Genomic DNA, 24,002 nt, shown 5'->3' on the forward strand with positions numbered 1-24,002 from the left:
TTTGTTTCCAAGGAAAAGCATTCAATATCACAGTAATACAAGTCTATACCCCAACCGGTAATGCTCAAGAAGCTGAAGTTGAATGGTTCTGTTCAAGACCTTCTATAGACCTACAAGATCTTCTAGAACTAACACCCCAAAAAAGATGTCCTTTTCATTATAGGGGACTGGAATGCAAAAGACATTGGACATCAGGCAATAAAGGACATTGTTCTCTGAGAAACAGGAAACAAAGTGAGCCCTCCAATTGCCCTGCTCTACCACGTGGCCTAGAGAAAGTCTCTAGACTGCCATGTATGGAGAGGGATCCCTGTAGGGGACAGTGCATAGCTGTCACACAGGGCCAGGCAGTCTTGCTTCAGTAGTAAGGGAAAAATTAATCCTAGACTAAACACAGTTCTGGTCCCACCCAACAAAGTTTTTAAAAGAAAAAAAAAGCTCCAAAATCAAGTTGTTTCAAAGTAACTAAACTATATCCCAGGGCAAAGTATAAAAATATTTATAAATACAAAAAAATACAGTACACAGAAAGATGTCTGACATTCAATTCAAAATTAGCAGGCACATAAACAAGTGGGAAAATACAACCTATAGTGAAACAAATCAACCAAAATTAACACTTAAATGACATAGATGATAGAATTAGGAGATGGGGACATTGAAACAGTTATGACAGTTTTTTTCTTAATGTTCAAGAAACTAGAGGGAAGAAAATAAAGAAAAAAAGATTAGTTAACTTGAAGTCATAACAATAGAAACTATCTAAAATGAACCAGGAGATGGCTGGGGAAAAAATGAATGAAAAGAACAGTCATTGAGCTACAATCCATAGGAGACAGAGGAGAGGATTGCAAGTATTTTAAGACATATTGGGCAGATCTTTTTTTAATTTTACAGAAACTGTAAGCCCACAGATTCATGAAACTTCAGGATATCCCAGGTATAAGAAATGTGAATAAAGTTAGGGCAAGGGACATCTTAATGAAATTGCTTAAAACCAATGATAAAGAGAAAATCTTAAAGAATAAAAGATAATGTATACAGAGGAACAAAGATAAATTGATGCTGATTTCTTATTAGAACCAATGCAAACTGGAAGACAGTGAGGCAACATCTTTAAAGTACTGAAAGAGAATTTTAAACTTAGAATTCTATACCAATTTAAAACTGTCTTTCAAAATCTAAGATGGAATAAGGAATTTTTTAGACAGTTAAAAGCTGAAAGAACTTATCATTAGCCAACCTGAAGTATAAGAAATTATAAAAGAAGTCCTTCTGCAAATTTACCAGAAATTTGCAAAAAATTTATACCAGACAGAAACCTGGATCTACTCAAAGGAATGAAGAGCACCATGAAATAGTACCTACAGAGGTAAACTTTTGAAGACTCTTTGACTATGGAGCAAAAATAATAGAAATGCAGTGATGGGTTTATACCATACATGGAAACAAAATGCATTACAGCAACAGCTCAGAGAGGAAAGAAATGGCCCTATACTTTTTTTTTAGATTCTTACACTTTATGTGAGGGAGTATAACATCACTTGAAGGTAGACTAAAAAGTTAAATGTGTATCATAAAAACTGAGGAAACCACTAAAATAACACCAGGAGTTATAGTTAATAAAGCAACAATTAAATTATTAAAAATACTCTATGCAAAGAAAGATGAAAAAGAGAAGAAAAAGAACAAAGAATAGATAGGGCAGAGAGGAAAAGAATAGCAATAGCAAAAGATAGTAGATATAAACCCAGCCATATCAGTAATCACATACAGTCTTATGGACTCTGTGGGAGAGGGAGAGGGTGGGAAGATTTGGGAGAATGACATTGAAACATGTAAAATATCATGTAAGAAACGAGTTGCCAGTCCAGGTTCGATGCACGATACTGGATGCTTGGGGCTAGTGCACTGGGACGACCCAGAGGGATGGTATGGGGAGGGAGGAGGGAGGAGGGTTCAGGATGGGGAACACACGTATACCTGTGGCGGATTCATTTTGATATTTGGCAAAACTAATACAATTATGTAAAATTTAAAAATAAAATAAAATTTAAAAAAAAAAGAAAAGAAAACAGGCTGGGAAAATGCTAATACCAGTCAAAAGAAAGCTGGATTGGTGTCCAAATAGAGCTAGAGCAAATAATATGAGATAAATGAAAGTGCTGCACTCAATATGCCAGCAAATTTGGAAAATTCAGCAGTGGCCACAGGACTGGAAAAGGTCAGTTTTCATTCCAATCCCAAAGAAAGGCAATGCCAAAGAATGCTCAAAGTACCGCACAATTGCACTCATCTCACACGCTGGTAAAGTAATGCTTAAAATTCTCCAAGCCAGGCTTCAGCAATATGTGAACCGTGAACTTCCTGATGTTCAAGCTGGTTTTAGAAAAGGCAGAGGAACCAGAGATCAAATTGCCAACATCTGCTGGATCATGGAAAAAGCAAGAGAGTTCCAGAAAAACATCTGTTTCTGCTTTATTGACTATGCCAAAGCCTTTGACTGTGTGGATCACAATAAACTGTGGAAAATTCTGAGAGAGATGGGAATACCAGACCACCTGATCTGTCTCTTGAGAAATTTGTATGCAGGTCAGGAAGCAACAGTTAGCACTGGACATGGAACAACAGACTGGTTCCAAATAGGAAAAGGAGTACGTCAAGGCTGTATCTTGTCACCCTGTTTATTTAACTTATATGCAGAGCACATCATGAGAAATGCTGGACTGGAAGAAACACAAGCTGGAATCAAGATTGCCGAGAGAAATATCAATCACCTCAGATATGCAGATGACACCACCCTTATGGCAGAAAGTGAAGAGGAACTAAAAAGCTTCTTGATGAAGGTGAAGTGGAGAGTGAAAAAGTTGGCTTAAAGCTCAACATTCAGAAAACAAAGATCATGCCATCCAGTCCCATCACTTCATGGGAAATAGATGGGGAAACAGTGGAAACAGTGTCAGATTTCATTTTTCTGGGCTCCAAAATCACTGCAGATGGTGACTGCAGCCATGAAATTAAAAGACGCTTACTCCTTGGAAGGAAAGTTATGACCAACCCAGATAGCATATTCAAAAGCAGAGACGTTACTTTGCCAACAAAGGTCGGTCCAGTCAAGGCTATGGTTTTTCCTGTGGTCATGTATGGATGTGAGAGTTGGACTATGAAGAAGGCTAAGCTCCGAAGAATTGATGCTTTTGAACTGTGGTGTTGGAGAAGACTCTTGAGAGTCCCTTGGACTGCAAGGAGATCCAACCAGTCCATTCTGAAGGAGATCAGCCCTGGGATTTCTTTGGAAGGAATGATGCTGAAGCTGAAACTCCAGTACTTTGGCCACCTCGTGCGAAGAGTTGACTCATTGGAAAAGACTCTGATGCTGGGAGGGATTGGGGGCAGGAGGAGAAGGGGATGACAGAGGATGAGGTGGCTGGATGGCATCACTGACTCGATGGACATGAGTCTGAGTGAACTCCGGGAGTTGGTGATGGACAGAGAGGCCTGGCATGCTGTGATTCATGGGGTCGAAAAGAGTTGGACACGACTGCACAACTGAACTGAACTGAAGTGAAAGAGGGTTATTTCATATTTGTAAAGGGGCCATTTCATCAACAGGAGATAACAATCCTACATGTTTACACATCTAATAACCTTCAACGTAGATGAAGGAAAACTACAGGGAAAAATAGACAAAGCCACAAATATAGTAAGGGATTTTAAAACATCTCTCAGAACAAATAGACAGAAATGTAATAAGGATAATGGAAGACTTGAACAGCACATTAATCCAACTTGACCTACCTAACTGGATTAAACACACTACTTAACAACATTAGAATACACATCCATTTCAAATGCAAACAGAATATTTGCCAAATAGACCATATTCTGAGCCACAAATTAATTCTCAGTAAATGTTGAAAGATTCACATCATACAAAAATATCTTCCTTAACCAGAATTAAATTAGAGATCAACAATGAAAGACATAGGGAAAAACCCCAAACATTTGAAAATTAAATAGACCACTGCTGCTGCTGCTAAGTCACTTCAGTCGTGTCCGACTGTGTGTGACTCCATAGACGGCAGCCCACCAGGCTCCCCCGTCCCTGGGATTCTCTAGGCAAGAACACTGGAGTGGGTTGCCATTTCCTTCTCCAGTGCATGAAAGTGAAAAGTGAAAGTGAAGTCGCTCAGTCGTGTCCGACTCTTAGCGACCCCATGGACTGCAGCCTACCAGGCTTCTCCATCCATGGGATTTTCCAGGCAGCCACAGAGGAGGAGAAAACATTTGCAGGTCATCTATCTCACGAGGACCTGTATATGGGTAATAAGTGCATGAAAATATGCTTATCATCATTAGTCATTAGGGAAATGCAAATTAAGACCACAATGGGTTACAACTATATAGCTCTTCAGTCAATCAGTCAGTTCAGTCGCTCAGTCGTGTCTGACTCTTTGCGACCCCATGAATCGCAGCATGCCAGGCCTCCCTGTCCATCACCAACTCCCGGAGTTCACTCAGATTCACGTCCATCGAGTCAGTGATGCCATCCAGCCATCTCATCTTCTGTCATCCCCTTCTCCTCCTGCCCCCAATCCCTCCCAGCATCAGAGTCTTTAAAATACCTGAAATTAAAAAGACTGACCATGCCAAGTGTTAGTGAGGATGTGAAAACAATTGGAACTCTCATACATTGCTGGTGGGAACGTATAATAGTACAACACCTTTACAAAACAATTTGGTCGTGTCTTTAAAGGCTAAATATGCACCAACCATATGATCAAGTCATTCCATTCCTTACTCAAGAGAAATGAAATATATATCCATATAAAGGCCTACCCATGAATGTTCACAGCAGTTTGTGTACATGCTAAGTCGCTTCAGTTGTGTCTGACTCTTTGAAACTTCATAGACTGTAGCCTACCAGACTCCCCTGTCCATGGGATGCTCCATGCAAGAATACTGGAGTGGGCTGCCATCCCCTCCTCCAGGGGATCTTCCTGACTCGGATTGAACCGAGGTCTCTTTAAGTCTCCTTCTATGGCAGGCAAATTCTTTACCACTACACCACCTGGAAAGTCCTTGTTTTGTGTACTCTTACAATGAGTTTTACACTTGAACATGTGCAGTTTATTGTATACCACACTGCTAAATAATGCAATCTGTTTTTTAAAATAAAATTGCTCAAAGTACAGAAACATGAGGAAAAAATTTTAAAACAGAAAGATAAATGCATTAATTTTAATTTTCTATGCTACATAACAACTTACCACAAATTTAGCCCTTTTAAAACAACAGATGTTTGTTATCTCACAGCTAGCCATGAGTCCAAACCCAACTTAGCTAAGTTGCCTGCTTCAGGCTAGAGTAAGTGCTGTGGTCTCGTGTGAGGCTAGGGATTCTCTTCCAAGCTTGCAGGGTGGTTAGCAGATTTCACTTCCTTGCAATTATAGGACTGAGGGCTCAACCTCTTGCTGGCTGTCACTTGGAGGCGACACTTCAGTCTCAGTGGCTACCTATGATTTTTACCATCTGGCTTTTTATGCCCCCTCATACCATGGGCTCCCCTAGTGGCTCAGTGATAAAAGAATCAGCCTGCAATGCAGGAGACCCGGGTTCAATCCCTGGGTCGGGAAGATCCCCTGGAGAAGGAAATGGCAACCCACTCCAATATTCTTGCAGAGAGAATCCCATGGACAGAGGAGCCTGATGGGCTACAATCCATGGGGTCTCACTTGGACATAACTTACCCACTAAACAACAACATGATAGTTTATCAAAAGCCAGCATGGGGTAAAGTTGAGTCTGCTGAGATAGAGGAACCTATCACCTTTGCCATGTGCTTCTGGTTAGAAGTAAGTCACAAGTCTCACCTGCCCTCAGGGAGAGGCAGCTACTGGGAGTCACCCAGTGTTGTGAGTAAGGTGTATCCACAGTGACTGTTGTTTAGTTGCTAAGTCGTGTCTGACTCTCTCTGACCCCATGGACTGTAGCCCGACAGGCTCCTCTGTTTATGGGATTCTCCAGGCAAGAATACTGGAGTGGGTTGCCATTTCCTTCTCCAGGGGAATCTTCCCAACCCAGGGATTGAACCCACATCTCACGTCTCCTGCATTGACAGGTGGGTTCTTTACCACTACCACCACCTGGAAAACCCATATCCACAATATGGCTTAGCAAATGGAAATTGAGGCAATAGAAAGGAATCCCCAGGATCATGGCAAAGGGAGATCCCACCATCAGCTGTTTAGTAGGGCTACAGGAGGAAGGGCTCCAGCAGGATGGCTGTAAGGAAAACTAACCTCATGCATCGGCAACGTGAAGGGATGACCAAGGCTGTCAGCGTGCACTAGTGCATGAATGAGAGCTCCATAGAAAGCCAACCTAATAAAGATACAAGACAGTCATTAACTCCAGGAGAAACAGGGGTTGTACGAGAATGAGAATGTGATCAGAATATGTATGATGGCCCTCCTATGAGTAATATTTACATTGTCCTAATAAATCTTAAGAGTCCCTTGGACTGCAAGGAGATCCAACCAGTCCATTCTGAAGGAGATCAGCCCTGGGATTTCTTTGGAAGAAATGATGCTAAAGCTGAAACTCCAGTACTTGGCCACGTCATGCGAAGAGTTGGCTCATTAGAAAAGACTCTGATGCTGGGAGGGATTGGGGGCAGGAGGAGAAGGGGACGACAGAGGATGAGATGGCTGGATGGCATCACTGACTTGATGGATGTGAGTCTGAGTGAATTCCAGGAGTAGGTGATGGACAGGGAGGCCTGGCGTGCTGCAATTCATGGGGTCACAAAGAGTTGGACACAACTGAGCGACTGAACTGAACTGAATAAATCCTGATCCGACCAAAAGTAACAATAGCTGTATATTTGAGAGATGAAAAGAGCGTTCTACTGATATCTGGTCTGAACCACCTAAAGGGGAAAAAAAAAAGGTAGCAAAACAATGTAGGTCTCTAGTATTTAAAATGGTTAAATTAGGTAGTCCCTTGGACAACACGGAGCTCAATCAGTCAATCCTAAAGGAAACCAACCCTGAATATTCATTGGAAGGACTGTGGCTGAAGCTGAAGCCTTTGGCCACCTGATTCTAAGAGATGACTCATTAGAAAAAACCTTGATGCTGGGAAAGATTTAAGGCAAAAGGAGAAGAGGGCAGCAGAGGATGAAATGGTTGGATGGCACGACCAACACAATAGACATGAGTTTGAGCAGACTCCAGGAGATAGTGAAGGACAGTGAAGCCGTCCATGAGGTCAGACATGACTTAGTGACTGAACAGCAACAAAAACAAAATTAGATGGCAGGGTGGTCATGAATTGTTTCCTAATTCAGTTTCCTGGTCAGGCCTCAGCCAGCCAAATGTCCAGTTGGTAAACAGTAGAGAAGACAACTCCTTTGCTTTAAAATAATGGATACAGTTTGCCCCCATCTTACTGTTTTCCTGCTGCAGAGCTTATTATCTCTGGGGAGGAGCTTTGCCAGGGTCAAGGGGAAGGGAGTTGAAAAGAAAAGGGAAATGATGTGGGCAGCTATGTCTCCAATAACCAAGCTCCTTGAAGAAAAGACCAGCTCAACTAAGTAAAGGAAGGTTTCGTGATCCCCCACGCCTTCCCCTTCCTCCTCTTTTATCTCCTTTATCCCTTCTTACAAGAGTTCCAGAATAATTTAATTGCCAGTAGGACCTTGGGATAAAACAGATGTCCAGAACAGTACAGTTTGTTTTCAGAACCTGAGGTTCTCAGAAACCAGAATTTGATTACTTAATAGTGAGTTTCCGAACAATGAAACATTATTAAATTGATTTGTTTTGGCAAAGCTGGCGGAGATTCTCCTGGCCTGCCACCTGCCCATCAGAGGGCTGGTGAGTGAATATACTGCAAAATTTCAAGCGGAGAGGAGCAGTGTGGGAAGAATTGAATCCGTGCTGCTGCTGTTCATATCGTCTTCTTTGGCTTGCACAGAGAGAGAAATCCTCTTTACTTTCATGAAGACTGAACTCATTTTAAAATCATACCTGTTTTTAGTTTTTCCTCACTTCTAAAGGTTTCTCTCTTAATATTTGTCATCAAAGGCCCTTGTTTGCTTGGTGCTCTGTTGTTGTGTAGTCAACTAAGTCACTTCTGACTCTTAGTGACCCCGTGGACTGTAGCCCACCAGGCTCCTCTGTCCTCAGCTCTCTCCCAGAGTTCACTCAAACTCGTGTCCATTGAGTCGGTGATGCCATCCAACCATCTCATCCTCTGTTGTCCCCTTCTCCTGGCCTTCAGTCTTTCCCAGCATCAGGGTCTTTTCCAATGAGTCAGCTCTTCACATCAAGTGGCCAAAGTATTGGAGCTTTAGCTTCAGCAACAGTCCTTCCAATGAATATTCAGGGTTGGTTTCCTTTAGGATGGATTGGTTTGATCTCCTTGCAGTCCAAGGTGCTGTTAAGAGTCTTCTCACTCAGGTCTCAGTTAATGGGTCTAGTACCAGAGCTGATTGTCATTAGTAGGATTGACAGGAAGGGGCCTGTTTTAAAATTGCTTACAGAGCCAGAAAAATTAGGAGGAAATCTAATGAACCCTTTTTTTTTACCTGAGAAATGTATAATTAACATATAATATAATGTATAATTATATTATACATAACATATAATTAACATATAAAGAGCCAGTCCATGCAGATGACATCCTTTCTTGTCCTGGATGTCACACTATATGGCTTTGTGGCCCAGAGCTGCCCATGCAGGAAGCCTGGGGATAAAGCCACCACCCAAAAGACAATAGAGAGAAGCCCGCAGGTGGCACATTCCATTGTGCACCCTCTGGTCTTCCAGGCAGGGGGACAGGAAGGACAGTGTCTTACTGAGCAAGCCAGCATGGAGCTTTCCTGGCAACCACAGTTGAAAACTGATTAAGGGTTCCATACTTGAAATCAGAGCCAAAAAAAGGAAAATAAATTCTTTAGTGTGTGTGGGGGGGGGGGGCGGGGCAGGGGGGAGACGTCTCAAGTGCAGAGTGGTCTTTGAACTTAAAAAGCTGTAGTACTTGAGTTCTTTAGCTTATGGATGAAAGCTGCCCAATTTCTTCATTTCCTTTGTTGACATTCGGTCGGTCAGACCCTTCTGCTTCATATTTATTTTCCTTTTCTCCTAAAGCACTCTCCCTAATCCCTCATTTTCCAAAAGGCAGGGCCCATTGACTTTACATTATGCAGTTGATCCTTGAACAACAAGGGTTGAACAGGGCGGGTCTACTTCTACATAGATTCTTTTTTTCAGTTAAATATGACAGTACTACACAATCCAAGATCTACGTTGGTTGAATCCGAGGATAGGGAGGAACGGTGGATACTGAGGGCCAACTACAAATGATCCATGGATTTTCAACCTTCCTGGACATCAGTGCCTCTAACGCCCACATGATTCAAGAGTCAAATGTAGAGTGTGTTGGCAACCACTCTCCTTGAGTCTCCTCTCTCCAGCCACATTCCTTTGTTTAGAAATTACCCTAGTTACCTCTTCTAAGTTTTCATCTTCCTGAGAATCAGATTTCAGAATTGTACATGTGGAATTATCTAAGTCCTGTATTTAACTATATACATACATGTAATATAATCACATGGCTTATATAAGAATAGAAAATTACCTGGGAGTTTGCACAAGAAATTGTTTACATGGGTCACCTCTGGGAAGCAGTATTAAGGGAGCAAGCCTTGGCTTTTTACTTTTATTATTTTTTACTTCTTGATTGAAAGTGCTTTCTTTTTGAAAGTATTTTGTTGAAAGTTAGGTTTTTTAAACTAATGGAAAAGTTAGTTTGGAACAGGCTTCTTACCCCTAAGAATTATAGTTTCCTTTACAAAAGAAGAGAGGAATAACTGTACTTGCTCAGTCTTTTATTCCAGGCCATTGAAGTAAGTTGGAATCATCTGAGCTCTGTAATACTGGCCCAATACCTGGGCACAATAGAGTCATCTTTACAGCCATTGAACTTGACTGCTGTCTTTGAAAGTCAGAGGTTAAGAATTTATTATGTTCATTCTTTTTATATAAAAAGCAAAGAATGAAAAGGTTTTTTTGGGGTTTTTTGTTGTTTTTTTTTTATTGTAACCAAGAAATAGAAAGTGACTTGACCCAAATGATCCACTTTTAATGGTCTCTTCCTCTGGAAGCAGGGACCAGGTCCTGGTCACCTTGGTGTTCCCATGGTGAGTGATCAGCAAAGGACTGTGGGTTGAATGAAGCCTCACTGTCCTTTTGCATAGGAACAGGCATTCGTTGGCCACCAGGAGAGGTAAATGCGCTCTGAAAATGCACCAAGCACCCAGAACATCCCTGGCAGTCACGGGCTGTGCAGGAGGTTCTTACCTAACCCAGAAAGAAATCCCAGAGCATCCATCACCACCAAGTCAAGCACGTGGAATTCCTCTTCATTACCATGACTTGTAATACCTCTCTTCTTTCCTTTAACTCAGTATTTATACTGGACATTTTTCCTCGTGTATCATCTTAGAGTAGCTTGTCTAATTATCCACATGACCATGAGATATATACAGTTCTGTCCCTCACATCCAAAGGCACTGGGGGGGAGTAATCCTAGTCCTCAAGAAGTTTTCTTTCTGCTTGTTACGTAACTCTCTAATCATCCTCCATTTTACTCATCTGTTTTAAAATATATTTTTTATAGGCCTAATATTGTCAGGCACTGTATTTACAATTCAGAAGATACTTTTGCTCAATAGTTTAAATTTTTGACTTATTGTTTCATCAAAAAGAATCTTTTTATTTAGATTATATCATCATGTAATTAATCATTGCAGTCATTTTGGTTGTTTTTAAATTTTTGAAATGAGATATGTGTGTTCAGTCATCAGTTTGGTGGAGGAAAGATATAGAAGGGATTCCATTTCAGGTCATGAACTGAAGGAACAAAATAGGTGTGAGTTAAAATGCTTATTTCTTTTTTTGAATTAAAACAAACTTGAATGGCTTATCCAGTAGGAAAAAGTAGTAGATTTAAGGAGAAGGCAGAAAAGAAATTATTTCACAAGCGCAACAAAATTAACTATGATAACATTTTGGCTAAGTGGTTGGTAAATATGATTCTGTCATTTTATGAAACAGATTTTTGGGTAATTTTTCTACTCATTCTAAGAGTGTTCTACGTTTACTTCTGAATGACAAGTTTTTAAGTATATGAATATTTTCTCTTTACTGGTTTTAATGAACATTCATAAAAGCTATTCCTACAGCTCATCATTTCTCTCAAAAAAGCCTAACTTGAAATCAGATTTGGAAGATTCACTGTGGTTAAAATTAGGGCCGTGAAGGGCAAAAAAGCATGTTTTTCAGCCTTTGTAAAAGAATCCATTAATGCAGCATGACAAGTAAGTACAATTTTGTGGCCCCTGGTTATTTTAAGCAGGAGGCCTTCTTAGAGGGCACACAAATAAAGTCAACATAGATCACCACTGACCCCAGGCATGGGGCCAGAGGTCAGCTCCCAAGGGCTGTCCACATTCTTTCCTGTCATTCTGTGCTGACTCTTGTCTGGGGGCTCCAATCCTTTGGTAACAGACTTTGCTCAGCAGGACTTTTTTTTTTTTTAGTAGTCTTTTTTTTTTTTTGTCTGTGCTGGGTCTTGGATGCTGTGTTCAGGCTTTCTCTACTTGTGGGGAGCAGGGGCTACTTTACGTTGCAGTGATCGGGCTTCTCATTACGGTGGCTCTAGGGGTTGCAATGCACAGGCTTAGCTGTTCCACAGCAGGTGGGATCTTCCTGGATCGGGGATTGAACCCATGTCCCCTGCATTGGCAGGCAGATTCTTAGCCACTGTACCATCAGGGAAGTCCTCAGCAGGAATTTTATTTTAAAAATATCTGGACTGGAGGTGGTTTTGTCCCCAGGGCTGGGAGTTACCCCAGCTCTGCATGCTCCACACGCTTGTCTGTTGTTCATCCCGAATAAACTGGATTCTGGATTCTTGAAAGTGACTATTGCATCATTGGAAAGAAACATGGGAGTCTTCTGAGAACTCATTTTTCCTCCCATTTGAGTAAAATAAGTTGAAAATAGAGGAAAGACATTTTATACTTCCTGGCATGTAATATCTTGGCTACTTTGAAAAGCTCCCAGTTTTGTGACAGCATCAGAATGACCTAAAGACACACACGCTGATTCAGTGCAGCCGGCGGTTCAGCTCCAGGAAGCGCACAAATCACACTGTCTTTGTCAGCCTTGGTCTGGCACCAGCTAAACGTGAATGGCGGAGAGTTGAATTTTCACATCTGTAAAAATAGCGTGTGAACAAGCAGGCAGGGCAATTGTGTTGTCCACAATAGAAGATTCCGTTGTCGCTTTGGCCCCAGATGCACTGCCTTCGGGGCTCTTCCTGGGCTTTCTCACCTCGTGTGGATTCAGATCTGATCTGCCTCATTCTGAATTCTGCCCTGGAGTGAATAGCGCTGCAGCCTTAGAGGCAGCAGCCAGCAAGTCTGGGTCGGGGTCCTCACCCGGATCCCCTCAACCTAGAGAGTGAATTAAATTAGAGGTGGAGCAGATTCACTGTGGCTGACTGTGACTGCTCATTTCTTCTTCTTTTTTTTAATGTTTTCAACTTTCTAATTTATAAAATTGGAGTATAACCAATTAACAGTGTTCCAGTAGTTTCAAGGGAACAGCAAAGGGACTCGGCCATACATATACATTTATCCACGTGTGCGTGCATGTTCAGTCACTCAGTCATGTCCGACTCTTTGCAACCCCATGGACTGCTGTAGCCCACCAGGCTCTTCTGTCCATGGGATTCTCCAGGCAAGAATACTGGAGCAGGTTGCCATTTCTTTCTCCAAGGGATCTTCCCGAGCCAGGGATTGAACCCGCATCTCCTAAGACTCCTGCATCGGCAAATGGATTCTTTACCACTGAGCCACCTGGGAAACCCATATATGTATCCATTTTCCCCCAAACTCACCTCCCATCCAGGCTGCCACATAGCATTGAGCGGAGTTCCGTGTGCTATACAGCAGGTCCTTGTTGGTTATCCATTTTAAATATAGCAATGTGTACATGTCCATCCCAAACTGTAAAACGCTGATTCCTTTTTCCAAATCCATATCCCCCACACAGATCATAAGGACAGCTTTAAATATTCATGTCAGAATGCGATTAGGTAGGAAAACTGCTGTAGAGTAACTGGTATGACTTTGTAGCCCAGGCAACTGAAAAAAACATGGACTGTTCTCACCAGTGTCCTTTGTTTTATGTCTCAGTGCTAAAACATTAAGCGTGGGTTTCTTTCTGGGTTCTCCTAGGAGAAGCCACTGTAGTAACCAGAGAAAAATGTTACCCCTTTGCTAGGAACAGAAACCTCAGGAGGATAAGTAGCCATCCGGATACCAGAAGCTTTAACGTGCGGGAAGTCCCCACCTACAAGCAGGTTGTGTGCCAGAAATTGTTTGTAGTTCACTGCTTGAAACCCAGAGCACATCTTCCTGGACACAGGCTATCAGTGGTGGCTCAGAAGCCTCTTTAGCCCATAATAAACTGAAGAGTAGTCCTGTGCAGTCCTGAGCTGGCCACTATATCGCGGTGTTTTACATCTGGCCGTGTAGACCCCTGTCATTCAGACTCACACAGTCCCAGAGGTTATGAGACCACAGGTGCGCAGGTTTCCTCCCTGACCTGCAGCTCATGCCAGGAAGAACTAACAGCCTTTTATCAAGGCTGAAAGGGCTTTCCTCACTGCTGCTCCTCAGCCCCTTCCCTTCGAGCTCCCTGTCCCAGGGCTAGAGGGAACGGTGGGAGAGACATCCTAGGCCACACTGACTAAGCCAGGGCTACTCCGATGGTCACATGCACACGAATCTCCTGGAGATGAGCCGAAATGTCAGGTTCTGATTCAGCTGGCCGAGGGTGGGCCCTGAGAGACTGAATTTCCCACAAGGTCCTGGGTGATAGTGATGCTACTGGTCTACAGTCCCCCCAAGTTTGAGTAACAAGAACCTGTCAGCATCGTAGGAGGGAAGAGTGGGTGGCGGATAGGGAATCCTGCCACTGCAGAAAGGACCTTAAGAGTGAGAGACCTGAGATCTGAGACAGAGGCTTTATCTGGGTTCCTTTTGTGTTGAGAACTTTTGGCCAGGTGGGGAAGAAGTGGGTAATGCTAAAGTCGATAGGGAGCACTCTCCAGGAGCCTCACTCTCTGGCTCCTGGATGCGTGTTTAGTGTGTGAGAATCACCAGAGGGAACTGGGCGGCTTCCTCTGCTCACCAAGGGTCTCTGGTGCAGGTGGACAAGGAGTGCACGTTGCAAAACCGATCTGGACACAGTGCAGCAAAGCGGTGAGGAGCACGGGCCTGGCTTTAATTCTGTCTCCACCACTGATATGTCCTTGAGCACATCCTTTGTGCCTAAGTATCCTGAATTCAGGCTTCCCAGGTGGTACTAGTGGTAAAAAATCTGCCTGCCACTGCAGGAGACATAAGAGACGTGGGTTTGATCCCTGGATCAGGAAGATCCCCAGGAGGAGGAAACAGCAACCTACTCCAGTATTCTTGCCTGGAGAATCCCATGGACACAGCCGCTTAGCAGGTTACGGTCCATGGGGTCACAAAGAGTCAGACACAACTAAACAACTTAGCATGCACACATCCTCTGTCTTCATCAGTAAAGTGAGGTTAAAATTAGTGCCTACTTCTAACGGTAATGGGGAACTTAAGTTATCCACATAAGACTATGAAGTGCCCATACGGTGGTGGTAGTGGTGTTTAAATGAGTAATTTGAGATTACAGGCATGGAATTCAATTTCTCATTTTACTGTTTATTACTTGTGTGGTGGTGGGTTAGTCGCTAAGTCATGTCCACCTCTTGCGACCCCATGGACTAGCCCGCCAGGCTCCTCTGTCCATGGAATTTTCCAGGCAGGAATACTGGAGTGGGTTGCCATTTCCTTCTCCAGGGGATCTTCCTGAACCAGGGATCAAACCTGGGTCTCCTGCATGGCCGGCAGATTCTTTATCAACTGAGCTGCCAGGGAAGCCCCTATTACCTTTGCAGCCTTGGGCAAATGACTTCACACCTCTGACCTTCCATCATGTTCCTTGTAACATGGAAATTATAAAAGTACCTACTTCATAGGGTTTGGGGAATGATGGAAAAAAGTAAAGGGAATTTACTTTTACACTGGAAATTCCCCTTTGGTCCAGTGGTTAGGACTCCACACATGTACTGCAGCAGGCACAGATTCTCTCCCTGGTTGGGCAGCTAAGTGCAGCCAAAAAGAAAAAAAAAAAGTAATAAGAAAAAAGTAAAGTGTTTGTACAAAGCCTGGCACATAGTAAGTTCTCAGTAAACAACAGTTCTAGCTGGTAAAGTAGACCAGCTGGAGAACAGGAGTTTTCAAACCATGCTCCAAGAGCACTTTTACCAAAATGTGTCTTAGGGGTAGTCAGCAGCCCGTCATTGGACCCATCCACACCCACTGTCCCCTTCAGCCAGAGGGGCTCATCTTTGTTGGGCTTCATCATCAAGATTTGACTTAGAAAAAAAGGTTCACAGGTCACTATTTGGGAGTTATGGTGTCTTGTGGGACCATGGGGGGATTTCCTTTCCTTGAACAAAGATTGAAATAGCAGATGGTGGATATAAAATGATACGTGTATATATAACCCAAAGTTACATGGGGCTGAACTGAATTATAGAGTTAATTTATGTCGTTGGATGGACATTGTCCGGAGTGATCACACTGCAACATGGCTAATGATGTAATCTCTTGTTCTCTCCCCTAGATGAGCACCATGCCAGGACTGCCGACTCGGCCCTGCTTCTATGACATAGATCTTGATACAGAAACAGAGCAGGTTAAAGGCTTGTTCTGAGTGAGCAAGATTTTCACAGGACCCGATTCAGGTAGGCTCTTGGGCTTTTTCCTTTTCTTTTCTTTATTTGTTTGTTGTTGTTTTTTTTTTCCCTAGTTCAGATCTCTTTTTGTTTTATTTTTCTTATATTTCGTACACAAATGGTCTGATATGTAATTTCCTCACTTGGTTAATGTGAACCCCTTCCTAGCTACAGTCATGACCGGGGTCACTCCTGGGTATGGATATGTTTTTAGATGGGCAGCTCCTTGGTTTGCCTGGATTCAATTCCAATGAAAGTCAATCACGCCATCTCCAAGTACAGATTTAAGATGTCTCTTGCCCTGACAAAGGAGTCCTGTAAACTCATTACTCTTTTTCTAGAATTAGAACTAATATCTTCTGTCATCAACTCCACCAACTGTACCTTATACCACACATCTCTTAGTCCAGAGTTAGAAACATGTGATCAAGGACTCCGGTGTGTTTCTTTCCTGGGGTTGCCATAACAGTGTCACAACTGGGCGACTCAAACAACAGATGTTTATGCTCCCACAATTCTGGAGATGAGAAGTCCAAAGTCAAGGTGTCATCCAAAGGCCGTGCATTCAAATTCTGGCAGAACCCTTGCTGGCCTCTTCCTAGCTTCTGGTGGTAGCCATCCATCCTTGTCATCCCTCTGTGTCCTCCTTGTCTTTTCCCTAAAAGACACCAGGCACATTGAATGGCAACCCACCCTAACTTGATGTTATCTGCTAAGACCCTATTTCCAGTTAAAGTCACTGTCATAGGTACTAGGTCAGGACCTCAGTGTACTTTTGCAGGATACAGTGTAACTCATGGCACTGTCACACAGCAGGTGGTTGGGCTCTTATAACACTGGAAAGATTCAGAGATGGGACAGATCTTCTAGCTCCAAGGGTCCTGTGAGTCACAGGAAAGGACAGGGCAGCAGAAATGAGAGCCCTTGATGACTCACCAGCCACACACTGTGGAGGGTTGGGCTTGCCTTGGAGCTGGCTGAGGCAGCCCAGGGCAGGAGGGAGTGCGGGGCTTTGGTTTCATTCACGTCTGCCCCTCTGTCCTACAATCATACCTGCTGACTTCTGCCCTGGCTTCCCACCGTGAAGAACACCCTCCTGATTCTCCTCCCTGGAAAACTCTCCATCAGAAGTTGAGAGACCTGGAGCTGCTCTTCCCCACCCATGTATCAAACACATCCTCAGCGTATTCTCAAGATGCTTTCCTTCCCCGCAAACACCCCATTCCTTCTCCCACTCCCTCCAGTTCCTGGTCCTTAGCCCAGTACCCTTCCCTCTTGCCAGCATATTCTGAGCCTTCCGGATGAGCTTGTTTGACCTGAAGACCCTTCTTTCCAGCTGTCCCTGAGTTATGCCCTAAGCCGGTCACACAGGACTCAACTTCTGTTTGTTTCACCTGTTGTATAGTCTCTTAGTCGAGTCCGACTCTTTTGGGATCCCATGGACTGTAGCCCGCCAGGCTGCTCTGTCCATGGGATTCTCTGAGCAAGAATACTGGAGTGGGAAGCCATTCCCTTCTCCACGGGATCTTCCTGACCCAAGGACTGAACCTGTGTCTCCTGCTTAGCAGTGGATTCTTTACCACTGGGCCACATGAGAAGCCTCGTTGTTTCACTGCCAGTAGTCAACACGGGGAATTTGTTTTTGTTTTTTGTTAAGTCTCTGCTACTGTTACACTGAAGACTTAGGCTAGGATGAGCAAGGTAAAAGACAAATTAATACGAAGTTTGGGATTTGGGTTGTGTGTGTGGCGTTCGGGGTTGTCCATGTGTGTTTTTTGCTGAGGAGTGAGAGCTGTATTTAGTTTTAACCACAACCGCCCTTCATATCCTTGTCATTACTGATGAAGAAAACTGCAGAAAATGACTAAGGGAGGCTGATTTAACAGAGAAGCCCATAAACTTGAGCTTTGATAACGACAGTTCTTTTGGTCTTTTGATACAATGGTGCATGTGTATGTGTGTGAAGGCCTGGGGTTTCCCAGCCAGGCCTTGGGGAAAATCACAGTATCATTTCTCTCAAACTTTGTGTTGACCCTGTCCAGACTAATCTCTCCTGTCATGTCAACCCATCAAACCATATTTCTGCCACTTAATTGTTTTTCCCCAGAACAAGAATGTGCAGTCCTTTTCTCTCTCTGGGACAGTTCTTTTTCAGTCTCTTGGTCCATTTTTATTTGTTCTCCAAATAGGTCATGTAAACCTAATTATTCCTTAATCATTGCAGTTAAGACTCAGGTAGTGCCAGACAGCACGTGCTCAGCTTCCCTTGCACCTGCACTGAAGCCCTGGTGTCCTTGTTCCCTTGACAGGTGTCCCTGTGGACTTAAGTAAGGACTGAGCAGAGGTTTGGGGTCAGGACACTGGCCTGTGGGGATTCCCTCCAGTGGGCCAGGCATTGTGTTAAGTACCCCTTGCAGGCAGGTGTTGTCCCAAGAACTTAGATCCTTCCTGTGGTCACTGAGGGGGGAAGCCGAGGAATGACCCTGATTCACCAGAAGGCAGGGGAATCGTATTGCCTTTCCACTCTCAGCCCTACCTCTTGCTCCACAGCTGTATCAGGAATTGCTTCACGATCCCAGGTCACGAGTCACGCTGGCCCCAACACCATGCGATGGGTAGTAGTGTTAGGTCAGAGTTACGGAAACTCTGGCTCAGAAACATCAGCCACTTGCTCAGGTCGCACAGCTGCTGCTGCTGCTGCTGCTAAGTCACTTCAGTCGTGTCCGACTCTGTGCGACCCCATAGACGGCAGCCCCCCACACTCTGCCGTCCCTGGGATTCTCCAGGCAAGAACACTAGAGTGGGTTGCCATTTCCTTCTCCGATTCATGAAGTGAAAAGTCAAAGTGAAGTCGCTCAGTCGTGTCTGACTTTTAGTGACCCATGGACTGCAGCCTACCAGGCTCCTCCGTCCATGGGGTTTTCTAGGCAAGAGACCGGAGTGGGGTGCCATTGCCTTCTCCGATCGCTCTTCTTACTCTTAGCAAACTGTGTTGCAGACGTGACATGTCCCATATGGAAGAAGCTTCTCCTTTCTTCCCTTCCACTTCCTCTCCTTCTCTGTTCATCTCACCTTCCAGGAAAAGGTCAGACTTCCTACAATCGAGAGGTATCAAGAAACCACCACAATTTGAGTTCTTGATTCTTCTTTCCAAACTTTCCCTGTCATGCTTTTGCCATTGTCAGAATAAGGGCGTGATTCATTCTTTTGGATGTTACCAAATGGAACTAATTAAAATAAGTTGTTTGTCCCAGTGAAACTGATCCTGTGACATTACTGGTCAGTCTTTTGTTAGAAGATGACTGACTTTGAGGGTTTCACTCCCCCCCCCTCCTTTGGATTTCTTGTTTGGAATCTTTATCATATTTCTGAGTCTTGGCAGGATTCAAATGAATTCAAGAAAGCAGATTTCCTAAAGGATTCAGACACTCCCTTACCTCATTCTGATGTGCAAAGTTATGATTAGTATGGAATCAAATTGACTCTGGGCCTGCCATTATTGTTTTTCTTGAATTGCACATGCAGAAAGGAGTATAATATTAATACCAGTTCATTTTCTTCCCCAAACTCTCTTTGGAGCAGAAAGTTTCAGTGATGTTTAATAATCATAAATTAATCTTGATTGGCTGCTGCCTGCAAGCCTTCTGTGGACAGAGTCTCTTATCCCCAGACTGTAAGCCATAGAGTTTCGGGGTTTCTTAGGGTTGCTCCTGAACTCTATGATTTTAATCCTGAAACTGTCTTTTCAAGAAGCAACTCAAAAATTGTTCCTCATCATTGTGTTTCAAGAAAAAGGTCTTCAGTTCCTCACGTGAAGCCATCCTTGGAGTAGAGTGAGCCCCTGTTTTTCACTCCCAGGCAGGAGCCAAAATAGGCTGGAAGCCCAAGCTACTTAAATAAAAGATTGTGATAATGAAATCTAAGATGACATCTGTAACATCTCTGAAAGATGGTGATAATTAACTCTCCCCTGTCTAACTGAAAGGGAATGTTTTGAAGCTTGACAGCTGTGAGATTCTTAATTAATTCGCTTTTAAAGGAAACTTTTCCAGGGGAGCAGGGGGTCTAATAATCTTTTTTTTTTTTTTTTAAATAAGGCATGGAAAATAGTATATTTCTGAAAACTCTGGAAACATGATTTCTCTAATAACTTTAAATCTATATGTGGCTAATATATAAGAAATTCCTGGTCAATGAAAAAAGAAAAGTTTCAGTTATGACATTAGTTATAATTGACTACTAGATTTAAAAAGGTTAGAACTTGTAAAGTAGAGGAAAAGTTTTAACTAAATGCTATGAACCTGAAATCCTCTCCATTTCACTGAAGCCATTTTTTAATCAGACATTCAGACGGTTAATAAGCACCCAGTGACTGTTAGACACCCTAACTAATAAGAGATGCAGAGTTGCTGCTGCTGCTGCTAAGTCGCTTCAATCATGTCTGACTCTGTTGCGACCCCAGAGACGGCAGCCCACCAGGCTCCTCCGTCCCTGGGATTCTCCAGGCAAGAACACTGGAATGGGTTGCCATTTCCTTCTCCAATGCATGAAAGTGAAAAGTCAAAGTGAAGTCGCTCAGTCCTGTCCGACTCCTAGCGACCCCATGGACTGTAGCCCACCAGGCTCCTCCATCCATGGGATTTTCCTGGCAAGAGTACTGGAGTGGGGTGCCACTGATGCAGAGTTAATTCTCCTCAATTCAAAAGCAAATCTCAAACAAATCATGATGCAAAAGATTCTAAATTAGTCACCTTTCAGCTTTTAAAAATTGTCAAAATACGTCAGCATCAACTTTACAAATACTATTGAGGCTGAATTTTCATTTTTATTTTAAAGTCGCATTGGTAGCATATTTAACTTTAACCTCTATTATTCAACAATGGGAACCAATAAAAGATGGTTTTCAGCAAAGAAAAGCCAAGAGCCAAGTGTTATTACCAGTAATTGATATAAGGGTGTGTGTTGTGTGTGCTTAGCACTTGGTCATTTCTGACTCTTTGCAACCCCATGGACTGTAGCCCTCCAGGCTCCTCTGTCCATGGGGATTCTCCAGGCAAGAATACTGGAGTGGATTGCCATTCCCTCCTCCAGGGGATCTTCCCAAACTCAGGGATCGAACCCAGGTCTCCCACATTGCAGGTGGATTCTTTACCGTCTGAAATTTTCTTAGCTAAATAAAGAAGAGAGAACAACTCCTTTCCTCTATGAAATGTGTGTGTGTGCGCGTCCGCATGCGTCTTTTATCCCCAAGACTGCTGTAGCAGATACTTGGTGGTTTAAAATACCAGAAACATATCCTTTTGTGGTTCTAGAGGCTAAAAGTCTGAAATCAGTATTAGTAGGCTGAAATCTGGAGCTTCCTGGTTGACACAAGTCATAACCCGCCTGCCAATGCAAGAGATGTAAGAGACGATGATTCCATCCCTGGGTCAGGAAGTTCCCCTGGAGAAAGAAATGGCAACCCACGCCAGCATTCTTGTCTAGGAAATTCCATGGACGGAGGAGCCTGGCGGGCTACAGTCCATAGGGTTGCACAGAGTCAGACACGACTGAAGCGACTTAGCACACACTCACAGGCCTAAATCAAGGTGCCAACAAGGCCACACTCCATCCAGCAGAGGCGCTGGGAAAGAATCCCTTTCTTGCCTCCTGCATATTCCTGCCCCTGCCAGCAGTCTGTGTCTTGTGGCCATGTCACTCCAAGTTCTATTTTCCAAAGGATGTCTTGTTAAATAAACTTCTAGAATTGTTTTTTCCCCACTGAATAAACACCAGACAACTGATTCATTCGCACCTTCACTCTTGCATTTCTGGTTTTTTTTTAATGCATAATCAGACTTTCTATACCCACCCTTTGAGTTTTCTGAAAATATGGAACCACAGAGTCTAAGCCCCTTTAAATACTAAGTCATTGTGTAGAGGTCACGTGGTTAATCCAAGGGTCTTCCTCCAAGCCCACCCTCATCCCCGCCACCCCCACAGCACAGTATCCCTCTTCCCTCCCCAGGAGTCACTGTGCCTCCCGTCTGGGGTCGCCAGAGCCATCGATGTGAGGCTGGCATGGCCCTGAGTGGAGAGGCAAGGTTTGCACCAGGGAAACTTCCCTTCCTAACATCAAAAATATTTTTGTTTTGATAATGTTTATTATGCTTGCGTTCCTCCTGTTTTCTGTTTACTTCCCTGACTTGAATCAGGCGTTAGGGGAGTATTTGGAGTTCCTCGTCCCCTGCCTTCATCACGGTCTTCTGTTCTGAAGCTAGTCAAGCATCCTTTCTGGCTCCAGACCCTGCACTCAGCCGTGGGAGGCCGGCTCGCTGTATTCCAGCCGAGTTTGAACTCTTGGCCCAGTAGATAAATTCCTCCATGTATAAATTCAGATCAAAGGCCAAGTGCTTATATTTACATTTCTCCTGGTGAACACTTTTTTTTTTTTAAACTTAGGTGTTTTGTTTGTTCTTTTTAAAATGTGGTTTGATCACTTCTTTTCCTGAAAGACTGCAGGATTTACAGTGGCAGAGAGTCTTAGCATCCTTTGTGAGAAAACAGCAAAGCTTTAACAGTAGTAAGAAATTCCAGATCCACTCACTTCCATTCTTGTCCTAGAGGAATTTTTCAGACTGTGCTGTCTGAGCCTATGATAAAAGCGAAACTGAAATCCAAGGCAACAGGCTTCCTAATCTAAAATCCTGGGATGTTCCCATTCAACAAGATCCTAGAAACTTGTAGATCCCAAATTTAGAAGTCAGAGGATTTCAGCCATGGCCCCCAAGCAAAATCTCTTTGGAAATTCAGAACTGCAACCTGCCATGTTCATGCTGGCTTGATCCTAAGTGATGCAGAATCGGATTCTCCACTGCTCCTAAGTAAAAAGACTCCAAGTGATCCCAGCCTTGTCTTATGAATAGAATCACTTATCTGCTCTCAAATTTTCTTGGATTCTTCAGCTTTAGAGCTATAACATATGAACAGTTTGACACCAGAGGAAAAGGCCATTCTTAAACCACTGAAATTTTTTTTTTTTCTGTCTTTCAGGCTCCACAAATGCAAACTATTCCTTGCCTTTTTGCTGCAGTTGGAGAAGAAAGTGAATTTGAAATATGCTGTTACGCAATGCTGGGGAAATGGTGAAATAGGCCAAAGATTTATTCTTCGTTCAAGACAGATTCTGTTTGCAACAGAGTCTAGCATTCAGGAAAAGGACCTCCCCCAAGTCTTGAAAGAAGCTAATTTATTTTCTATTTCTGTAGAGTTCACATGATTTCCCACTGCTTACACTTTAGAACATTTATTTTATGGGGGCTGAGGGATTAAAAGAGTGTGAATGAACAGGTAACATTTTCCATGATGGAGTTTTCTATTTGGTCTTTGAACTGAAAATAAACATGTATGTAGAAAACCAACCAGCATGTTTTCAGCGCCGGATAAAACTCCCTGCTCTCTAGAGGTAGCTATTCATGGTGGGGTTGTTACCTGACACCGATTTCCTGGAAAATTGTCAATGCAACCAGAGCTTTATAAACATACCAAGGGGAAAATAACAGACAGAGAAATATCAGGTCAGTTATGAAATCTTCTGACCGCTGGCAGGTCAGATAGCCTTTGGAACAAAGTGCATTTTATATCCAGAATGACTTTGAGTGTCGGTGAAGTTTGCATCACTTACCTAAAAACTAATGGGTTTATGCTAGTTTCTTCCACCGTTGAGTGAATCTCAATGGCTGTTAAGCTCCCAAAGGCCTATAGGGCAAGCAAAGTGATTCTTTAAGGTTGGGTTGGCAAATGTTTTTCCATTTGTCCCATCCTTAAATTGGGCTAAAGAATGTTCTATGGCCTGTTTCTCCCCTCCCGGGAGTTCCTGACCCTTTCCTGTTTCCATTTTTTTTCCTACAATAATATAAAATTATATAAAAGTTAAGACAAAACCAAGGATTCAGGAATAAACAAGCAGTGATTGTCCTCTAAGCAGTATAAGTAAAATAGTAACCATAAATATCTTAAATGTCCCCCCGGCACATCCTGCAAAAGTCTTTGTGCCATCAGATCCTGTACGTTCTTGCACTGTACCCTCAGTGACCCTGCTTGTTAGCTGCTCTGCTCATGGT

The 24,002-nt window shown here is 43.2% G+C and overlaps 1 protein-coding gene across 1 annotated transcript in view; it reads left to right on the plus strand.

Annotated features, from left to right (window-relative positions):
* Positions 1-23,316, plus strand: part of MTHFD1L (methylenetetrahydrofolate dehydrogenase (NADP+ dependent) 1 like) — a 181,569-nt gene extending 158,253 nt beyond the window's left edge. The window contains exons 27-28 of the mRNA XM_070376862.1: positions 15,789-15,909; positions 22,933-23,316. Of these exons, the coding sequence (XP_070232963.1) occupies positions 15,789-15,878 (90 nt within the window). The 3' untranslated portion in view covers positions 15,879-15,909; positions 22,933-23,316. The remainder of the gene's footprint in view (positions 1-15,788; positions 15,910-22,932) is intronic.
* The last annotated feature ends 686 nt before the right edge of the window (positions 23,317-24,002 follow it).

The sequence above is a fragment of the Bos mutus genome, chromosome 9, assembly GCF_027580195.1.
Source record: "Bos mutus isolate GX-2022 chromosome 9, NWIPB_WYAK_1.1, whole genome shotgun sequence".
In the NCBI taxonomy this organism is placed as follows: Eukaryota; Metazoa; Chordata; class Mammalia; order Artiodactyla; family Bovidae; genus Bos; species Bos mutus.